Genomic DNA, 21,218 nt, shown 5'->3' with positions numbered 1-21,218 from the left:
GGGATGAGGTGATATCTCATTGTGATTTTGATTGCATTTCCCTGATGATTAGTGATGTTGAATATTTTGTCATATACCTGTTGGCCATTTGTATGTCTTCTTTTGAGAAGTGTCTATTCTGGCCTTTTACCCATTTTTAAATTGGATTCTGAGGCCGGGCGCAGTGGCTCACGCCTGTAATCCTAGCACTCTGGGAGGCCAAGGCGAGCGGATTGCTCAAGGTCAGGAGTTCAAAACCAGCCTGAGCGAGACCCAGTCTCTACCATAAAAATAGAAAGAAACTAATTGGCCAACTAATATATATATAATATAAAAATCAGCCGGGCATGGTGGCTCGTGCCTGTAGTTCCAGCTACTCGGGAGGCTGAGGCAGGAGGATCGCTTGAGCCCAGGAGTTTGAGGTTGCTGTGAGCTAGGCTGATGCCACGGCACTCACTCTAGCCTAGGCAAGAAAGCGAGACTCTGTCTCAAAAAAAAAAAATTGGATTCTGGTTTTTTATTTTTGCTATTGAAATGTTTTAGTTCTTTATATATTCTAGATATTAATGCCTTTTGGATGCATGGTTTACATATATTTTCTCCCATTCTGTAGATTGTCTCTTCACTCTGTTGATTGTTTCCTTTGCTGTGGAGAAGCTTTTTAGTTTGATACAATCTCATTTGTCTATTTTTGCTTTTGTTGTCTGTGCTTTTGAGGTTCTATTCAAAAAAATATTTGTCTAAGGAGGGTCATGAAGCAGTTTCCCTGTGTTTTCTTCTAGTAGTTTTTATAGTTTTGGGTCTTACATTTAAGTGTTTAATTCATTTTGAGTTGATTTTTATATAAGGATCTAGACACTTTTCTGCATGTTAATATCCAATTTTCCCAGCACTATTTATGAAAGAGACTTTCTTTTCCCCAATGTGTGCTCTTGGAACATTTGTTGAAAATCAGTTGGCTCAACTGGGCGCGGTGTAATCCTAGCACTGTAATCCTAGCACTCTGGGAGGCTGAGGCAGGCGGATTGCTCAAGGTCAGGAGTTCGAAACCAGCCTGAGCAAGAGTGAGACCCTGTCTCTACTATAAATAAAAAAAAGAAATTAATTGGCCGACTAATATATATAGAAAAAATTAGGTGGGCATGGTGGCGCATGCCTGTAGTCCCAGCTACTCGGGAGGCTAAGGCAGAAGGATTGCTTGAGCCCAGGAGTTTGAGGTTGCTGTGAGCTAGGCCGATGCCACGGCACTCACTCTAGCCTGGGCAACAAAGTGAGACTCTGTCTCAAAAAGAAAAAAAAAAAACAGAAAAGAAAATCAGTTGGCTTGTAAATGTGTGTGGATTTATTTCTGGGTTTTCTTTTCTATTCTGTTGATCTATGTGTCTGTATTTATGCAAATACCATGCTGCTTTGGTTACTATAGCTTTGTATATTTTTAGATCAGGTAGTGTCATTCTTCCAGCTTTGTTCTTTTTACTCAAGATGGCTTTGGCTATTTGGGATGATTTGTGGATCCATATAAATTTTAGATTATTTTTTCTATTTCTTTGAAGAATGTTACTGGTATTTTAACAGGGATTGCATTGAATCTGTAGATCACTTGGTGTAGTATGGACATTTTAATGACATTAATTCTTCCAATTTATGAACACAGGATATATTTTCATTTTTAATTTCTTTCATCAGTGTTTTATAGTTTTCTTTGTAAAGCTCACTCACCTCTTTGGTTAAATGTATTCTTAGGTATTTTTTTTTGTAGCCATTGTAAATGGGATTGCTTTCTTGATTTTTTTCCCCAAATAGTTCATTGTTGACATACAGAAACACTGCTGATTTTTGTATGTTAATTTTGTATCCTACACCTTTACTGAATTCATTTATAAGTTCTGATAGTATTTCAGTGGAGCCTTTGAGATTTGGTATATATATATGTCCTTGGCAAACGGGAACAATATGACTTCCTACTTTCTAATTTGGATGTTCTTTATTTCTTTCTCTTGCCTAATTGTTCTAGATAGGACTTTGAGTACTATGTTAAATAAGAGTAGTCAAAGGGGCCATCCAATTCTTAGAGGAAAAGCTTTTCCCCATTCAGTATGATGTTAACTATGGGTTTGTCATATATGGCCTTTATTTGTGTTGAGGTATATTTCTTCTATACCTAGTTGGTTGAGTGTTTTTATCATAAATCGATGTTGAATTTTAGCAAATTCCTTTTCTGCATCTATTGAGATGATATAGTTTTTGTCCTTCATTCTGTTGGTGTGATGTATCACATTTATCAATTTGTATATGTTGAACCATCCTTGCATCCCTGGGATGAATCACACTTCATCATGGTGAATGATCTTTTTAATGTGCTGCTGGATTCAGTTTCCTAGTATTTTGTTGTGGTTTTTTGCATCTGTGTTCATCAGGGATATTGGCCTATAGTTTTCATTTTTTGTTGTTGTTGTTGTGTCCTTGTCTGGTTTTGGTATCAGAGTAATGCCGGGATGCAGAATGAATTTGGAAGAATTCTGTCTTCTTCAATTTTCTGGAAGAGTTTGAGAAGAATTAATATTAGTTGTTTTTTAAACATTTGGTAGGATTCAGTGGTGATGCCATCAGGTCCTGGGCTTCCCTTTGATGGGAGAGTTTTTATTACTGCTTCAGTCTTGTTACTTGTTTTGAGTCTGTTCAGGTTTTCTTTTTCTTCATGACTCAATCTTGGTAGGTTGTATGTGTCTAAGAATTTATCACATCTAGATTTTTCCTATTGGCATATGGTTGTCAGATTAATATTTCTTAAATACAATTTTCACCATTTTTCTCTAACACAAAACCTTTGGTGGTTTCATAGCAAACTGAAGAATGAAATTAAAACTCCTATATATGCATTTAGGATTATTCATAATCTGATTCTAAACTAGCCTTCCATTTTTATCACCCTAGAATTTTCTCATAAGAAGTTTCTATGTATTATCAAGTCAATTTGTTTCACTTCAGCAAGTATCTGCTAACTACTGTGTCAGATACTATGTTTGTTGCTAGGGATAAAAAGATAAGTTGAACATTCTTGTCTTCAGGAAATTCACTTCTTAGTGTAGGTAAAAAGATATATACATAACTAATTATACATGAAAGTTTATGGATTTGAATGCTGGTTCAGTCTTAAGACTAAAAAGTGTATTTAGAAGTGGGATTTTTTAAAAATAAAAAGCAGAATACCACAAGGAATCAAAAAAATGGAAGAGAAGTTGAAAACTGATGAGAAATGTTAACAAAATTTTGGAAGCTAGAAAGCACATAGTTAAGTTAGCACTCCAGAGAAAGCTGAGTGCCTGAAGTGGGTAGCCCAGTTCATCCTATACAATATACCAGATGGGCTCGGAATTGGAAACACTAGAAACTTCATAAAGGTAGGATGCAGAAGGGAGTTTTTAAACGGAAAGCTTAGTTGAAAGTCAGCTTCACCGTGAAAAGTAGCTGCCTAGCTGAACACAGGGAAAATAAGAAAAGCTTACACCCTGTATGATGAGACCCCTCAAGACTCTATGTGGAAGAAACAGATCCATAAGTACCTGGGATTTCTTTGAACTTTTGCATTTATTTCTTCAAAAGAAATCTATGCATAGTTTCTATAATATAGTAAATTTGTTTTAATGTAAAAAAGAGTTTTCCCAAATCTTCAAATGAAAATGAAGATCCAAGAAAAGTGTGTCTTACTTGGCCTATAACTTAGTACACAAATGCCCTGGCACACTTCCATGTACCACTGAGTGTACATACCTTAGAGTAAGACTCTGATATTCAAGGTTATTCATAACCTGTTCTAGAAAATCTTTCTAGCTTTAGGTCTTACTATTTTTTCCTATATACCATGTGTTCTAATTATGTGGCTTCACTCAGTATATGAGATTCTGTGCATTCGCTGTTTGTTTATTTATCTGAGACAGAGTCTTGCTCTGTCACCCAGGCTAGAGTACAGTGGTGTGATATGTGCACTATTCTGTGCATTTTCTATTCTGTCTCCACTTTACCGTTCAAATTGGTATTTTGTTTTATGGGAAATGTCTTTATTCTCTCTTCTATTCATCCTTTAGGGCTCAATTAAAATGCTACTAGTGCCCAAATGTGTTACCCTCCCTTATCCAAGCTCTTCTATTGACTTGTTTGTATTTCTGTTTTAACACTCATCACATCCTGTATTTATTTGATGAACTTTTGAGCCACTACCCAAAAGGCCCTTGTGAGGGGCTAGAATACAGTCTATGAAGGGTGAAATTTGAGTGTTGCTGAGTTTGGGATATCTGGTATCTACATATCATGTGCATTAAATACTCAGATGTGTTCCCTTACTTTTGGTTTCTTATTTTTCCAGTCTTTTATATTGCCTCACAAGTGGTAATGCAGAATAACAGATCTGATCATGTCACTACTCTATTCACAAACCTGATCCTCATGATGAGACTTGTGGTCCATCACCCCAGTCCATCCACCATTCTCTGCCTCTGCCATCTACTTTCTTATTTTTGTTTGCTTGTGCTATTTGTTCACTCTCAGATGTTCTGACTCCTCCTTCAACATACTTGTTCTTTAATGGCTTTGATGGGAGGGAGGCTGTGGAGAAAGGACAGAATTACTGATACTTTTTGAGACTTTCTCAGTTCTCTTAGTCTCTATAATGTGTAATTGCCATCTCTTGTTGCTCACAGATCAGGTGTTTCCAGTTTTATTCCTCTGGAACACATATGCCAGCACCTCAGTTCCTTAAATGTTGTATCTCTCGAATTAAAGATCTGTTACTTTAAAGTGTATATTTCAAATACATTAATTCTTTAACAGTGTAGGCATGCTGTACTCTGAATTAGTGAGGGACACGTTTTGGTGCCCAAACTTCCTCATGTCTCAGTAATTCTTATTATGAAAACTGGGGCAGGGGAGATTTCAACAATTCAGAAAGACCCTAAACATATTTATAATGTACTCTCGTGCTGGAGTGCAGTGATTCAATCATAGGTTACTGTAGTCTTGAACTCCTGGGTGCAAGCATTCCTCCTTCCTTAGCCTTCTGAGTAGCTGGGACTATAGGCATGCACCACCACGCCTGACTAATTGTTTTCATTTTTAGTAGAGGTGAGGTCTTGCTATGTTGCCCAGGCTGATAACTCCTAGCACCTCCTCCTGCCTCAAGTGATCCTCTCTTCTCAGCCCCACAAATTGCAAGATTATAATCAAATGAAATAACCAGCTCATAAAGTCTTAATCTCCTGGGAGTTGGCTATCTCTTACTACTTCATCTGTTCTTCTCTTAGTTATTACTATCCTTTTTACAACTTCATAAAGTATATTTAAAAATTGTTTTTGATGGGAACATTAATCTGAAACACAAAGCAACTTTTAGAAGCTTGAGGAAATTAATATATAGAGGGGGAAATACCTATTTTCTACTTGTACTTCCTTAGAAAAAGAAGTCATTCATGTCATAAAGGTTTATTGGCAAGGTGTTTGGCAACCTGTGTGTCCTCTTTATTATGTTATTTGCAGACAAAAGTTCCTCAGTTAGTGTACTTTTTGACATATAAAGGTACTTGGCAACCTAAGAGCAGTGTTAAAACTATTATGATCTAGTTATATTGCAAAGGGCCTCTTATTGTCTAGAGCTTAATAAATGAGAACTTGTATTGCAAGCAGCTTTTTGTTTCCAAATGAAGCAGTTTTTTAAATTATAAAAACAATATGCATTATATAAAAATCAGAAAATACGAAGAAATAATTATTTTAATAACTTAACATATATCTTTTCATATCCTTTATAATGCATATATATTCAGCTATGTATATATAGAAATAAAATATTACTTCTATGTATTATTTAAAAAGTCATACTATACCCATATAGTACTAATAACTTTTAATCACTTGAGATTTTGTGTATCTGATATGTGCAGAGCATGGCCTTAAGCACTATGGAACATTGAGAAAACTATTAAAATCCCTATCCTAAAGATATTTACAGTTTAGCTGGATAAGATAGTGCAAACGTATAAAAAGCAATGTGAAGTCCAGTGCAATGGCTAAACTATTAATATATGATATGCACCAAGCACTCAGGAGAAATTAGAAGCTAAGGCTTCAAGGATCAGTGGAGGTGGGAAGGTGAAAGGAACTGAAAACCTAGCATGTAATCTGGGCTTACTAAGTGTTAGTTGTTGCTCTCATCCTCATCATCCCTCCAGATTTTTAGTCTAGAAGTCAGAGTATTGATTGCACTAATAAAAGTAGGGAAATTGAGAGGAAAAGTTGATATTTCAACTTTGAGATGTGTAAATGTTGTCTGGATGAAGATCTGTTTCCTAGAAATAGTTAAAGATATAGAGGCAGAGTTCTGGTGAACAGTCAAAACAGCTTAGATAATCATCTACTTATAGACATTAGATGAGTTCTCCAAAAGGAGGGTTGGCAATAATTGGTTTTATTTCACTTTTTAAATTTTTAATGAGACAGGTCTTGCTATGTTGCCCACCGGGCTAGAGTGCAGTGGCATCATCATAGCTCACTGCAACCTCAAACTCCTGGGCTCAGGTGGTCCTCCTGCCTCAGTTTCCCAAGTAACTAGGTCTATAGGCATGTGCAACCACGCCCAGCTAATTTTTCTATTGTTTGTAGAGATGGGGGTCTCACTCTTGCTCAGTCTGTTCTTGAACTCCTGACCTCAAGCAGTCCTCCCATGTCAGCCTCCCAGAGTGCTAGGATTACAGGCATGAGCCACTGCGGCCAGCCCACACTGTCGTTTATGCCATCTAAAGTTGACACTAAATATCATGACAAAACATTTAAAATTTTTATTTGTCAGGTAGTTAGAAGAATAAGAGTGTGTGTTTATTGTGCCTAGAGTTAAAATCTCTATCTTTGATATGCTAGCATTTCTTAAAAGTTTGCCATGGTTTAATAGTTGGGAAATATTAAATAAGAACATGTGTGTGTGAGTGAGAATGAGAGATTTGTTTTCTCTTCAAAAAATTCTCATGTGTAGCATAAATTTCCAAATTCTCAAGCTGTTTTTGTTCTAGTTTTGCTGGATCTCATTATCCTTGTCTAGCTTTTCACTTATAAATCATGTTTCATATATGTGAACGGCATTGAGAATATGACCTTTCTCATGACCCTGTAAGCTAATATTTTACTTAAAATTTCCCAAAATAAATGTCACTAAAACATATACATTCTGCTTTCCCCTTAGGTAAAAATCTCTACACCAATGAATATGTAGCAATCAAACTGGTAAGTAGAAACTATGTTTGTGGTAATTAATGTTTTGGTGCTCTTATTGTTTATATCTTTTTACAGGAAATAGTTTTACGTATTCACAAAAATACTAATTTTTTGCCTCTGCATATCATCCTACATAGTCATTTTTCTTCAGTTACAGTGTTACAGTGATGAATCACTGTATGGTATGTAATGCAGTGTAGCTAAATGCTGCGGACTATGGCGTTAGCAATGATGAATCAAAAACTAGTTGGTAAAAAAAATAGCTGGAAGAACTAGTAAATCTGTGAACTCTGTACCTTTCACAGAGCTATCTTAAAAAGATAAAATCATTTGAAAGTATTTTTTTTCTTGAACATAACTGATCTGTTTTTTGTTTTGAGACAGAGTCTCACTGTGTTTCCTGGGCTAGAGTGCCATGGCATTAGCTTATTAGCTCACAGCAACCTCAAACTCCTAGGCTCAAGCGATCCTCCTGCCTCAGCCTCCCAAGTAGCTGGGATTATAGGCACACACCACCATGCCAGGCTAATTTTTTCCATATATTTTTAATTGTCCGTCTAATTTCTTTCTATTTTTTTTAGTACAGATGGGGTCTCGCTCTTGCTCAGGCTGGTCTCAAACTCCTGAGCTCAAATGATCCACCCACCTTGGCCTCCCAGAATGCTAGGATTACATGCGTGAGCCACTGCACCCGGCCATCCATTTTTTTAAATGTAACATATAATGTACTTCTAGTAAAAAACTATATCTGATCATTTAATCATGGCCTTAAAAATATGTCAAACATGCAAAACACATCATGAGGTCAAATTAGAAGGGGTCAATTGATTATATTAGTATTGATCTTGTGAATAATGAAACTAGTCATTGAAAATAGTATCCTATTAAAAAAGAGAATTAATAATTTTATTTTTGTGGACTAATAATTTTAGAAAAAACAATTCTTTTATATTTAAAATTGATTAAAAAACCATTTTTAGTCATGAAATCGTGAAATACTACTAGTTTCAGTGAAACTGTGTAAATGTCCTCCTAGTGAATCCTATTAAGTTTCTCAGTTTACAGGTAGCTTTGGGCTTTATTAGTTGGAAGTAGAGGAGTTAATGGTGGAACAAAATATCTTGTGATAATTCAATGCTATTCTTTTCTAATGAATTGCATTTACTACATCCACACCTGTTCTGTGGTGGGTCCTTTCCTCTCATTCAGCTTGCTAGTTTGTGGAGGAGTTAGGGTTGTCTTGTGAAGAATTGACAGTTATCAGATTAGTTTCTCTACAAAGGGGTAGACAGGGAATAAGTCTTAGGTAACTTCTAGGGAACCAAGTATTTTCTTTTGTTTTTCTATTGGAACTCTTTTTGGGAGCAGAAAATGCAGGTGAAATATCCTTTCAGATTGAATATTAAAGGATTAACCATACTTTTTTATTTTTACAAATTTGGTTATAAAAGTATTCTCTAGTACATCTGTTTTTTATTTTTTGTTTTACTGCTCTGGTAAGTTGTAATAATTTTGATTATTTGAGACTACTAACAAGAAGCAGCAGTCCCTAAAACACTTTAAAATTTTGCTTTATTGCTATATATTCATTAGGCTTTTATACCTATTGACCTGTATAGATAAGCTTATATAACACACTGTTGATATGATTGACCATTACATTTACTTTCCTTTTATTAAATTTTTACTCTGCTTTGTATGGCCAATAATTAAAGCTAAAAATAGAATTCTTACCATCTAGTATGATGTGTCTCAGTACCTTATTTCTCTTTCAAATAAGTATTTGATAAAGGCATTGTAGGGGTTAACAATCTTGTCTGTGGACTTCCTTTCTTGCTGTTGGGCTCTTATTCTCTAAGGGAAATATGGGGGCAGTAATTGAACTCTTTTCTTTGTAACAGCAAAATTTGCCATAAGCATCACACTCCTACAAGGTAGCCATCTGCTGCTGTTGGTTTAGGATTTCAGGCAGGCATGTGTGTTCCAGAATAACCGTGATTCTGCAAATGTTCTGGCAAACAGCCAGCCTTCTTTGGAAATGTACTCAGCATCTGGCACAAAAATGCAAGGAAGCCCTGCTACTGCTGTTTCGGTTCCACTTTGTTTGGATCTTCATTGCAGGCTCTCATTTCTTGGGTTTCGAAGAATCCTTATACAAAGTAAACAAAATACTGTAATGAGCCCTTCCTTTACATATCACCCAGACTTTTAGGATTCTTTTTAACACAGGTTTTTCTAACCATTGTTTTTTTGTTTTTGTTTTTGTTTTTTTGAGTTTTTGTTTTTTTGTTTTTTTTGAGTCTAACTTTGTTGCCTAGAGTGCCATGGCATCAGCCTAGCTCACAGCAACCTCAAACTCCTGGGCTCAAGTGATCCTTCTGCCTCAGCTCCCCAAGTAGCTGGGACTACAGGCATGCACCACCATGCCCAGCTAATTTTTTCTATATATTTTTAGTTGGCCAATTAATTTCTTTCTACTTTTAGTAGAGATGGGGTCTCGCTCTTGCTCAGGCTGGTTTGGAACTCCTGACCTTGAGCAATCCACCAGCCTGGGCCTCCCAGAGTGCTAGGATTACAGGCCACTGCACCTGGCCCTTTTGTTTTGTTTTTTGAGACAGAGTTTCACTTTGTCACCTGGGCTAGAGTGCTGTGGCATAAGCCTAGCTCACAGCAACCTTGAACTCCTGGGCTCAAGCTATTCTCCTGCCTCAGCTGCACAAGTAGCTGGTCTGGCAGGAGCATGCTTCCATGCCCAGCTAAGTTTTTCTATTTTTAGTAGAGATGGGGTCTTGCTCTTGCTCGGGCTGGTTTCAAACTTTAGACCTCAAGTGATCCTCCTGTGTCGGCCTCCCAGAGTGCTAGGATTACAGCGTGAGTCACTGGGCCTGGCCTCTAACCACTGTTTTAAAAAAAAAAAAAATTCTCTATGCCGCTTACCTTACTGCCTTCTCCAAGCAACTGTTTGCTATGCCTTTTTTTTTATAGTGCTTCCAGAAAAGCATGAAGCCCCCAATTGGCTGAGCACTCTAGAGTTTTTACTTTTTTATTTACTAACTTGGTTACCCAAAATCATATTGAATATTTCCTATTAAGGTTTCCATCATGAAGTTTGAGAGTTTATATTTAAGGAAGGATCTGTGGTTTTTTAATTTATTGCCTCTTATGGTTTGTTGGAATCCAAAGGATATTTCTCCAGAAAAAAATAGTTCCTTTTCTAGTGTTTTGATCAACCTTCTAATTCTGTGTTGATTTTTCATCACTGTTTCTATTTGGTTCCTTATGAATTCTTAGTGATTTTGCTAAAGTACAAATTTTATACCTGGTTGCTTTGATAGTGATATAGTAGGAGATCTATAACCAAATAGAGATTCAAGAGTGCTCCTTCTCTATCTAAAGAGATAAATGAATAAGAAAGTGACTACAGTATAATTAATCTTATGTACTTTTCCTTTGATTATAAGAATCTTGAGGAACTTGAATTTCATCTCCTAATGATTGCTGATTTTACACTCTAAGGTTTTGAGTTCTTTCTTCATAGAGCTCTCTAGGGATATGAATATTCCAGTCTGCCTGAATTGATTTAGATAAAACCTTCCTAGAAACAAATTGAATAGTAGAAGGAATATAGGAGACAACTTCAAGGAAACTTCTGAATCTGTGACTTACGGATTCTTTCATCTTAAGAAAAATGCAGAAAACTTCAAGTAGCTTCAGAAAGAGCCTTCAAAGATCATCAAAGAATTAAATAATCAGAACAATAAGGAAAGGTTAAAGCAACGGTTCACACAACCTTTTTGGCATCAGGGACCAGTTTTGGTTTCATGGCCTTTTACCACTGCTCGCAGGCCATTCACCTCCTGCTGTGCAGCCCAGTTCCTAACAGGCCATAGACCTGGTATGTGGCCCAGGGATTAGGGACAACTGGGTTAAAGGATTGAAATTACTCTGCCCAAAAAAGAAAGTCTAAGAAGTGATTGAATAGTTTCATTATTTGAAGATGGCTACTATAGTATTCAAAAGGTTATTGAGCTATTTTATTTTGTTTTTAAAGACTTAAGACGAATAGGTTTAAGTTTCAGTAACGAGATTTAATATTAAAAGCCTTCCAAACCATGAAACTTATTAAACACCAGCATGAATTATCAAAGGAAGATGTGACATTTCCTTCTTTGGAATCTGTTTTATAAATAAAATAACCACTCAATGGGGAAAGGATGGTGTTTTCAACAAATGGCACTGGGAAAAACTGGTTATCCACATATGGTGAAGTTGCATCTTTACCTTACATCATATACAAAAATTAACTCAGAATGAGTCAAAGAGCTAAATGTAAGATCTAAAGCTATAAAACACAAGAAAATATAGGGGAAAAACTTCATGACATTAGATTTGGCAGTAATTTCTTGGATATGACACCAAAATCAGAGGCCAACAAAAGAAAAAATAAGTTGGACTTCAACAAAATTTAAAACTTATTTACACTGTCAACAGAGTAAAAAGGCAACCTATGGAATGGGGGGAAATATGAAAATAATAAAAGATTTACCAGAATTTACCATTTAAAACTATTTCTTAAGTATATAATTCAGTGGCATTAAGTATATTCACATTGTTGTGAAACCATCACCATCCATCTCCAGAATTTTTTCATCTTCCCCAACTGAAACTTTGTACCTATTGAATACTAACTACTCATTCCTCGTTCTTCCCACCTCCTGGCAACCACCATTCTACTTTCTGTATCTATGAATGAATGGGACTATACTAGGTACTTTATGTAAGTGGAATCATGTATCTGTCCTTTGTGACTGGCTTATTTCAGTCAGCATTATGTATTCAGGGTTTATCCATGTTGTAGCATGTGTCAGAATTTCTTTTCTTTTTAAAACTGAATAAAATTTCATTGTATGCATTTATCACATTTTTATTCATATATCCATTGATGGACACTTGGATTGCTTCCACCTTTTAGCTATTGTGAATAATGCTGCTATGAACATGAGTGTACAAGTTTATCTGTTTTCAATTATTTATTTTATTTATTTATTTTTTTGAGACAGTCTCACTTTGTTGCACAGGCTAGAGTGAGGGCCGTGGCATTAGCCTAGCTCACAGCAACCTCAATCTTCTAGGCTCAAGCAAACCTACTGCCTCAGCCTCCCGAGTAGCTGGGACTACAGGCATGTACCACCATGCCCGGCCAATTTTTTGTATATATATTTTTAGTTGGTCAATTAATTTCTTTCTATTTTTAGTAGAGACAGGGTCTCGCTCAGGCTGGTTTCGAACTCCTGACCTTGAGCAATCCGCATGCCTTGGCCTCCCAGAGTGCTAGGATTACAGGTGTGAGCTGCCACGCCTGGCCTGTTTTCAATTATTTGGAGTATGTATACCCAGAAGTAGAATTGCTACATCATAATAATTCTGTGTTTAACATTTTGAAAAATTGCCATACTATTTTTCCACAGCAGCCACACCATTTTACATTCCCACTAGCAATACATAGGATAGCATTCCAATTTCTCCATATCCTTGACAACACTAGTTATTTTCTCTTTTTGATAGTAGTCATCCTAATGGGTATGTAGATGTTGAGCTTTTAAAGAGAGATCACAATAAGCTTGTAGTGATTTTTGCCCATCATTTATTCACAGAAAGCATAGGAAACCCTATCTTTTAGGGTAATGTTTGGTTGTCTTGTAAGCTAGTTGCCTGGTACACTGTCAATTTGGAATAATTAACTAGCCAGTTCTGGAAGTTTGGTAGAGAGCAAAGTGTGGTTATTTGGCAGCTTTATCTTTGGGGTCTTTAGAAAACTCCAGTTTTGGAAACTTGAATACCATATTGACTATAGTTACACATTTTATTTGCATTTACAATCTTTAATTCTCATAAGTATAAAAAGAAATACACATAAAGATGTTTCTAACAGTATTCATAATATTAAAAACTGAAAACAATCCAAGTGTCCAAAAATTATGTGACATGTGTATATACACATATGTACATACAAATATACATGCAGGGGCATACTTCAACCAATAAAATTAATACTATACACCTTTACTTACTGCCATGGGACAATGTTATCATCACATTGTTGAATTCAAAAGCACATTACTGAACAGCAAAATAGTATGATCTCACATAACAATTGGGTTTGTGAGTCTATATTATATTTAAACATATGAATAAAGAAATTCCAGGAGACCAGGTTCAGTGGCTCCAGCCTCTAATCCTAGCACTTTGGGAGGCTGCGGTAGGAGAATCACATGAGGCCAGGAGTTCAAGACCAACCTGCGCAAGAGCGAAACCCCATCTCTACTAAAAATAGAAAAATTAGCTGGGCGTGGTGGTAGATTCCTATAGTCCAGCTGCTCAGGAGGCTGAGGCAAGAGGATCGCTGAAACCCAGGAGTTTGAGGTTGCAGTGAGCTATGATCACATTATTGCACTCTAGCCCATGTGACAAAGTAGACACTTCCTACACTGTCTCAAAAAAAAAAGGAAGGAAATTGTAGAAAGGACATTCACCAAAATGTTAACAGTGGGTATCTTAAAAATGGTAGACTCTCAGATTATTTTTACTTTATGATTTTGGTATATTTGAATTTTTTCTAAAAAAATAATAAAACTTTGTAACACCCAAAATTCATAATAAAAGAAGCAAGAAATACATGCTGCTATTTTTTAAAAGGTTTGGCATCTAGTTTCCTTGGAGAATACATTTCAGAATATTTTATGGTGAGGGAGCTATCCCTAAATGATGGCTCACGCGGAGTCTGTTTTTCTTTATCCCCCGAAGGGGTTGTATGCAATTCAGCTTCATCTTCTCTTAGCTGTACTGTCTAAAGCAAATTGTGGTAAGAAAAAGCTATCATATATCGATATCATCTCTAAAACATTAAGTGATCTTAGTCCTTTTTTACTCTGAAAATCTAGGAATGGAAAAATCCCATTTGTCTAAATCTGATCACATTTTTTCTTCTTGGGTTTCAGGAACCAATAAAATCACGCGCTCCGCAGCTTCATTTAGAGTACAGGTTTTATAAACAGCTTGGCAGTGCGGGTAAGTCAAGTCTTTTTCTCTATTTACTTAGCATATAGCTTAGCTGGAGGCCCTAAAATATACACATTTTCTTGTCTGGTTTAGATTCCTTACCAGACCACATATCTCCCCTGCTTGTTGGATAGGTAAATAAACATTGTCAACCAAAGAACAACTTGCTTCTGGTTCCTGGGAGGGCAGTTGAATTGATTGATTGGAGATCTGTGATGCCATCACTGTGTCCACAGAGCAACCTTCAAATGCTTTCACCTGCCTCAAATACACATGGTATGGGGGATTTGCTTTTTGGTAATTCATTCATTCTTTTCTCATTTCTTTACATATACCAAAATAAAGGCAGAAAGGTTGGTAATTTGTAATCCATATTTTACTACATTGAGACTATTTATCCATTTTAAAGACATGCTAAAATACACACATTCTGAAATACCACAACACTGTCATTTTATCCATTGTTCTCAATTTTCAAAAGCTATCCATATGATTGTAATAATCTATGACCTTTGGTAGTTTTTTTTTTTTTTTTTTTTTTTTTGAGACAGAGTCTCGCTTTGTTGCCCAGGCTAGAGTGAGTGCCGTGGTGTCAGCCTAGCTCCCAGCAACCTCAAACTCCTGGGCTCAAGTGATCCTACTGCCTAAGCCTCCCGAGTAGCTGGGACTACAGGCATGTGCCACTATGCCTGTCTACTTTTTTCTATATATATTAGTTGGCCGATTAATTTATTTCTATTTATAGTAGAGACAGGGTCTCGCTCTTGCTTAGTTAGGCTGGTTTTGAACTCCTGAACTCAAGCAGTCCGCCTGCCTCAGCCTCCCAGAGTGCTAGGATTACAGGCGTGGCCTTTGGTGATTTTTAAAAATCAAATTTATAATTTTTAAAAAGTCTGTTTTTACCTAAAAGTTCTAATTTTTGAATTATTTTACTGGCTTCCAGAAAAATGTTTTGGCTAAGCAAGTGTTACCCTAAGTGAGGTTGCATCTGTAGGACAACTCTCAGAAGATGAACTCCTTCAGAGCTAGTTTCATTATTTGACATTAGTAGAAATTCCTCTACTTTATGATTCCTGCAGTTTCATAGTTTTATGTGAATGACTGAAGCATGGCTCCAAATTCAAGTACCACTATTGAGGGTACTATTAAGGGAATTTGAGTCTTATTTCCTAAAATATATAGAATTATATAAGAGTCATTGAATGTTATTCAAGTTTTATTATACGCTGACCATGGCAATTATCAGTTAGAGTCATATTGTAGGGAGGCCATGGTGAACTCAACTTTACATGAGTTCTTGTTCATAGTAGCCTTTCAGTATATATTTGTTGGTTGATTGGAGTGTTCCAGACATAAAAATTAAGACTGGCAACTGAGTTCACAGGATGTATGTATAACTTGAGGCTTATTTTCTCTGATGCTCTAGAACTAAATTTTAATTGTTCCTGGTTTCATAATGTTATCATGTTCCAGGTTTCATGAATCTCAGGATAATGACTGTCATAACTCACTTATGATAAGCATATTTGTACATGTCTTATAAAATATAAGGCTCAGGTAAAACCTTGCTCAATCTAGCCCAATTTAGAAGTTTGAGTGGGGAAGTGACTAGTCAGGTTTTCAGGATTTCCTCTGTAAGCCCTTCCAAACAGATGTACCCAATCAGGCCAGTCTTCCCTTTTCAATATGGAACCAAAAAAAAAAAATTCCATGAACTTGTTATATAGGAATAACATCTGTGCTGCTAAGTTTGTATTCTCCCCAAATAAAGAACATTGCAGATTCTTAAAGTTTGAGCATGCTCTGTGCACTGAAAACAAGGAGTAAATAGGGAGAGTATTAGAGGAAAGGGGACCATAAATATTGCCTTTCACTTAAGGCAGCAAGGAAAAGCTGGAATCTCTTGAGACTGGTGCATCATCATTATCCATCAGTGGAAATAGGAGGGCTCTTTTGTAGTGGTCAGGCTGGCTTTGGCTCATAGGTAGGCTGGCCATCATTGGTCTCCTGGTACCTTTTCTAACAATCAGCTGCAACTCATAAAACCTTCTAGGTTTTATATGAAGTTCAGTAGTGATTCCTGGCCTCTTTTCTGCTTCTTGAGATCATCCACTGCTCTTTAAGTAGCTGTGGTGGGTGTTGTCTACTTAATACTCTTGCCTGCAACTAACAGCATAGCCACAAGCTTTTCTGAGATAGGAAGAGCTTTAGATATCTTTTTCAAATCCCCCCCCATATGAATTGAGTTTATATTTTCTTAATGAATGGTCGTCTGTTTCTGCTTGACAACTTCTAACCATAGAGTTCAGCACTTTTCAAGGTACCTCATTGTTGGAAAGACCAAGGTATTTGAAGTTCCAAAAATTGCCTGGTTTTTTTTTGTTGTTTTTTTTTCCTGTGGGGCATAGTTGGTTGGGCCTGCTTTTACCAGCTCAGAGGCATTCTCCACAGGTGTTATATACTGCCTAGTCTTCCCTTTACCATCCACCTCCAAGTCTCCTTTTAAGGCAGATCTCTTTAGTTCCTTCAGTCTTTTTGTATAACATGACTTACAGATACTTCACTATCATTGGTCCACTGGAAAGGATGGGCATATACAAATACAACACCCCTGGTTTTGTGATGTTCCTCTTAAGTGAGCCTCATAAAACAAAATAAGTAACTCTGGATATGGAGACAGTGGGATTACTGTCCTTTTTTACCTGGACACAACATTCTCTTAATTTACGTTAGATCCTTCCAGCTCTATTAAGGTATAGTTGACAATTAAAAATTGTATTTAAGGCCGGGCGCGGTGGCTCACGCCTGTAATCCTAGCTCTTGGGAGGCCGAGGCGGGCGGATTGCTCAAGGTCAGGAGTTCAAAACCAGCCTGAGCAAGAGCGAGACCCCGTCTCTACTATAAATAGAAAGAAACTAACTGGCCAACTGATATATATATATAAAAAATTAGCCGGGCATGGTGGCTCATGCCTGTAGTCCCAGCTACTCGGGAGGCTGAGGCAGAAGGATTGCTTGAGCCCAGGAGTTTGAGGTTGCTGTGAGCTAGGCTGACGCCACGGCACTCACTCTAGCCTGGACAACAAAGCGAGACTCTGTCTCAAAAAAAAAAAAAATTGTATTTAAGATGTACATGATTTTTTGGTATATGTATACATTTGTGAAGTGATAACCACATATGGTAGCTTTTTAACAGCCATTTCATATAGTTGAAGTTTGTGCTTGTATGGAGTTGCACTCAACTGAAATCTATAAATATTTTTTAATGTGAGCTGCCATCAATCAAGGCATTTTGCATTTTATGTTAGTTGTATAATTGGTTTCAAGCACCTAAACTTCTTAAGTTTCATTTTATTTTATCCCGCCATTACTATATTGGGATATGCTAAAAATCCTGATTCTGTTATACTGTTGATGATTAGGTATTGACTTTTTTTAAAAATAATAATTGCATATTTCCTCCCCCTGCCCATAAGATCAAGGGTGCCTTCTTCACCCTTATATCTCAAGGCCCAACTGAAACATGGTAAGCAGTCATAAATAGTCCAGTAGCAGAAAGATGTTAGGAAGTTTTAATAAGCTTGACTTTTTAGATTTTTACCGAATTATTAATAAAAATGTTTCTTATGAGTGGCCAAGAAAAGGAAATTTATTTCGAAAGTAGGTCAGTTAACAAGAAAGTAGACAAGATTTCACAGCCTCATTGTAAATGTGAACATGAACATTACAGATTGTTCCTAACTTACAAGCATAGACATTTCTCCCCCTATTTTTCAGAGTAAGTTTCCAGTTGCAAGTGTGACTTGTCAGTAGTTAACATTTGAGAAGCTAGAGCACATACACCATTCTCCAGACCAAGGCAATGTTATAGCATTGTAAATAAACAAACAACCTTTTGTGCCAAAGATATACAAAGAGCACAATAATGTAATTAGTGTTTTTACTCTCTAGTGCTTTGTCCAGCATTCATCACAGGCCAACAATTTGTAAAATGTTTGAGTATCCTGACAAGAGAGGCTTAAAAAAAATGAAAAGCTCATTGTGACATAGATTTATTCAGTAAATTCATCAGTGCTCATAAAATAAATGTATGAAATTCTTTGGGAGAAATCATAATGAATTTGAAGAGTACTTACTGCTAATGTGACCAGAGCTTAAGACTTTAAATTCCTAAAATAGGAACTTTTGTGTTGGCCTGAGAGTATGATTGTTTCTTTCATTAGTATCCAGTTCTTAATCATTACCTTGGCCTTTTGGACCCCCATTTCACTTTGACAATATGATCCAGGAATTCATACCAGTTCTCTAATCATGTGGAGATAGAACAAGAATGGCAACACTGGATAGTGTGAACATGGTTCAAGTTGGAGCTCTTCCTCAATGTCCCTGCTTTTCCTTGTTTGATCTTTTAACTGCTTCCTTTCAGTTTCATTTTGTTTTCTGCTGGGTGGTCATACATTTCAAGCTTTGTTTGCTGATTAGAAACCAAATTGTAAAAGCTTAAAGGATATTTTGACAGGAAATGACGATCTGTATTCTTACCACCCTATCCCAGGTACATTTCATTTGAATGTTTCTTTCTCCTTACCGTATATAAACATATTTCATAATCTAAGTTAATATGCAACATGTCTTCTTTCACTTAACATTATAACATTTGTCATGATGCCTCAGTTTTGCTTCTAGTCATTGTATAATATTCCATCAGCTTCATAGATCATGATCTATGTCCTCGTTTGTATTTTCAGACATGTAAAAAAAAATTTTTTTAAACAGTATCTTAGGCTGGAGTACAGCTCACTGCACCTTCAAACTCCTAGGCTAAAGTGACTCTCCTGCCTCAGTCTCCTGAGTAGCACCACCACGCCTAGCTATTTATAAAATTGTTTTTGAGACAGAGTTGTGTTTTTTTGGTTTGTTTTGTTTTGTTTTTTTGTGTTTTTTTTTTGAGATAGAGTCTCACTTTGTTGCCTAGGCTTGAATACCGTGGCGTGAGTCTAGCTCACAGCAACCTCAAACTCCTGGGCTCAAGTGATCCTCCTGAGTAGTTGGTACCACAGGTATGCACCATAACACCTGGCCAATTTTTCTATTTTTAGTAGAGATGGGGTCTCACTCTTGTTCACGCTGGTCTCCAACTCCTAAGTTCAAGTGATCCTCCCACCTCAGCCTCCCAGAATGCTAGGATTATAGGCATGAGCCACTGCCCCCGGGCAAGACAGAGTCTTACCATGTTGCTCAGGCTAGTCTTGGACTCCTGGCCTCAGGGAGTTTTCCTGCCTCAGCCTCCCAAAGTGCTAGGTTTACAGATATGGGCCCTGCCTGGCCAAATCATTTTTATTTGGGGAAATTATTTTTACCTATTGATTTCTGATTCTTGAGTATTTTGTTATTCTTCTGTCGCCCAGGCTGGTGTGCAGTTGTGAGGTACTGTGCCTGGCCAAAACTTACCTAAGTTCTCTCAGCCCCCATATGATGGTTATTTTCAAATGTTTAAAGAGCTATGATATGAAAAATTAGATTTATTTCAAATGATTCCAGAGCAGAAATTATTATAAATGCAAGAAGATAAATTTTGACTTTGTATAACAATTAGAATACTGTGAAAGTAACCTAAAATGTCTGTCAATATGAGACTGTTTAAAGACATAATGGGCCGGGCGCGGTGGCTCATGCCTGTAATCCTAGCACTCTGGGAGGCCAAGGCGGGCGGATTGCTCGAGGTCAGGAGTTTAAAACCAGCTTGAGCAAGAGCAAGACCCCGTCTCTACTATAAATAGAAAGAAATTAATTGGCCAGCTAATATATAGGAAAAATTAGCTGGGCATGGTGGTGCATGCCTGTAGTCCCAGTTACTCGGGAGGCTGAGGCAGCAGGATTGCTTGAGCCCAGGCGTTTGAGGTTGCTGTGAGCTAGGCTGACACCACGGCACTCACTCTAGCCTGGACAACAAAGCAAGACTCTGTCTCAAAAAAAAAAAAAGAGTGTGTCGCTGTTACTGCAATTTGGCTTTCCACCTTCCCGCGCGACTGTGGCAACAACATGCTTCTGATTCAGCCCGTTGACTTAGCTGTAAAAATACATTAATCAGAACTGCCTGGCATCTTCCTGAACAAGACTTTCAGTAGTGCCCAGTATGCTTCACTTCATCCGGAAGTTTTCACAAGCATCTTCAAAGAGGCTGAAGTACCTTTTCCCGATGGGACTAGGAGCCATCAGGAAAACAGATACACTTTCTCTCAAGACATCTCTCCAGCAAAACTTTTTCCCTTGGTTTCCAAGGCCTTGGCTTTTGTCATCCTTTCCAGTGTGTATGAGCAAGACACAATGCTATCATACATCCCCATGCAGCTTTAAGAAAAAGCAGAAGCAAACGGTACTTCCAGCCAGGCCACCAAGCACCATCACTTACCTGCCTGACAGCTCAAAGCCAGCATTATATGTAACTTTGGCAGGACTAATCCCCTTCTTTGCTCCACCACTGTTTATGCTGATGACAAAGACTTATATCCCTGTATTAGCTTTTACTCAGATGGCTTATGGAGCCAGTTTCCTATCTTTCTTGGGAGGGGTCAGATGGGGTTTTTCTTTACCAGAAGGTAGTCCAGCCAAACCGGACTATCTTAATTTAGTTAATAGTGTGGCTCCTCTTGTGTTTTCATGGTTTGCCTTCCTTATTTCTGAAAGACTCAGTGAAACCATAGTCACAGTTATAATAGGTTTGGAGATAGCATTACACCTTGAACTTTTCCTCTTGCCACAGTATCCCAACTGGTTCAAAGCCCTGAGGATAGTAGTCACTTTATTGGCCTTTTTTTCATTTATAATCACCTTAATAGTTAAAAATATTTATCCAGAGAGAGGACCTAAGAGACCTGGTCAAATAGAATAAACATAAAGCTACACTGTAGATAATACTAGTAT

General features: G+C 37.1%; 1 protein-coding gene and 1 pseudogene across 9 annotated transcripts in view; both read left to right on the top strand.

Annotated features, from left to right (window-relative positions):
• CSNK1G1 (casein kinase 1 gamma 1) overlaps nucleotides 1-21,218 on the top strand; it is a 181,141-nt gene that overhangs the window by 80,812 nt on the left and 79,111 nt on the right. For all 9 annotated transcript variants that reach the window (XM_020286025.2, XM_020286024.2, XM_012758590.2 and 6 more), the window contains 2 exons: nucleotides 7,205-7,245; nucleotides 14,235-14,304. In XM_020286025.2, coding sequence (XP_020141614.1) covers nucleotides 7,205-7,245; nucleotides 14,235-14,304 — 111 coding nt within the window. The remainder of the gene's footprint in view (nucleotides 1-7,204; nucleotides 7,246-14,234; nucleotides 14,305-21,218) is intronic.
• LOC105868075 (transmembrane protein 69 pseudogene) lies at nucleotides 20,162-21,198 on the top strand (annotated as a pseudogene).

The sequence above is a fragment of the Microcebus murinus genome, chromosome 6 (genome assembly GCF_040939455.1).
Source record: "Microcebus murinus isolate Inina chromosome 6, M.murinus_Inina_mat1.0, whole genome shotgun sequence".
Classification (NCBI taxonomy): Eukaryota; Metazoa; Chordata; class Mammalia; order Primates; family Cheirogaleidae; genus Microcebus; species Microcebus murinus.
The sequence above is the reverse complement of the archived record's forward strand: the minus strand, read 5'-3'. Positions and strand labels throughout refer to the sequence as shown.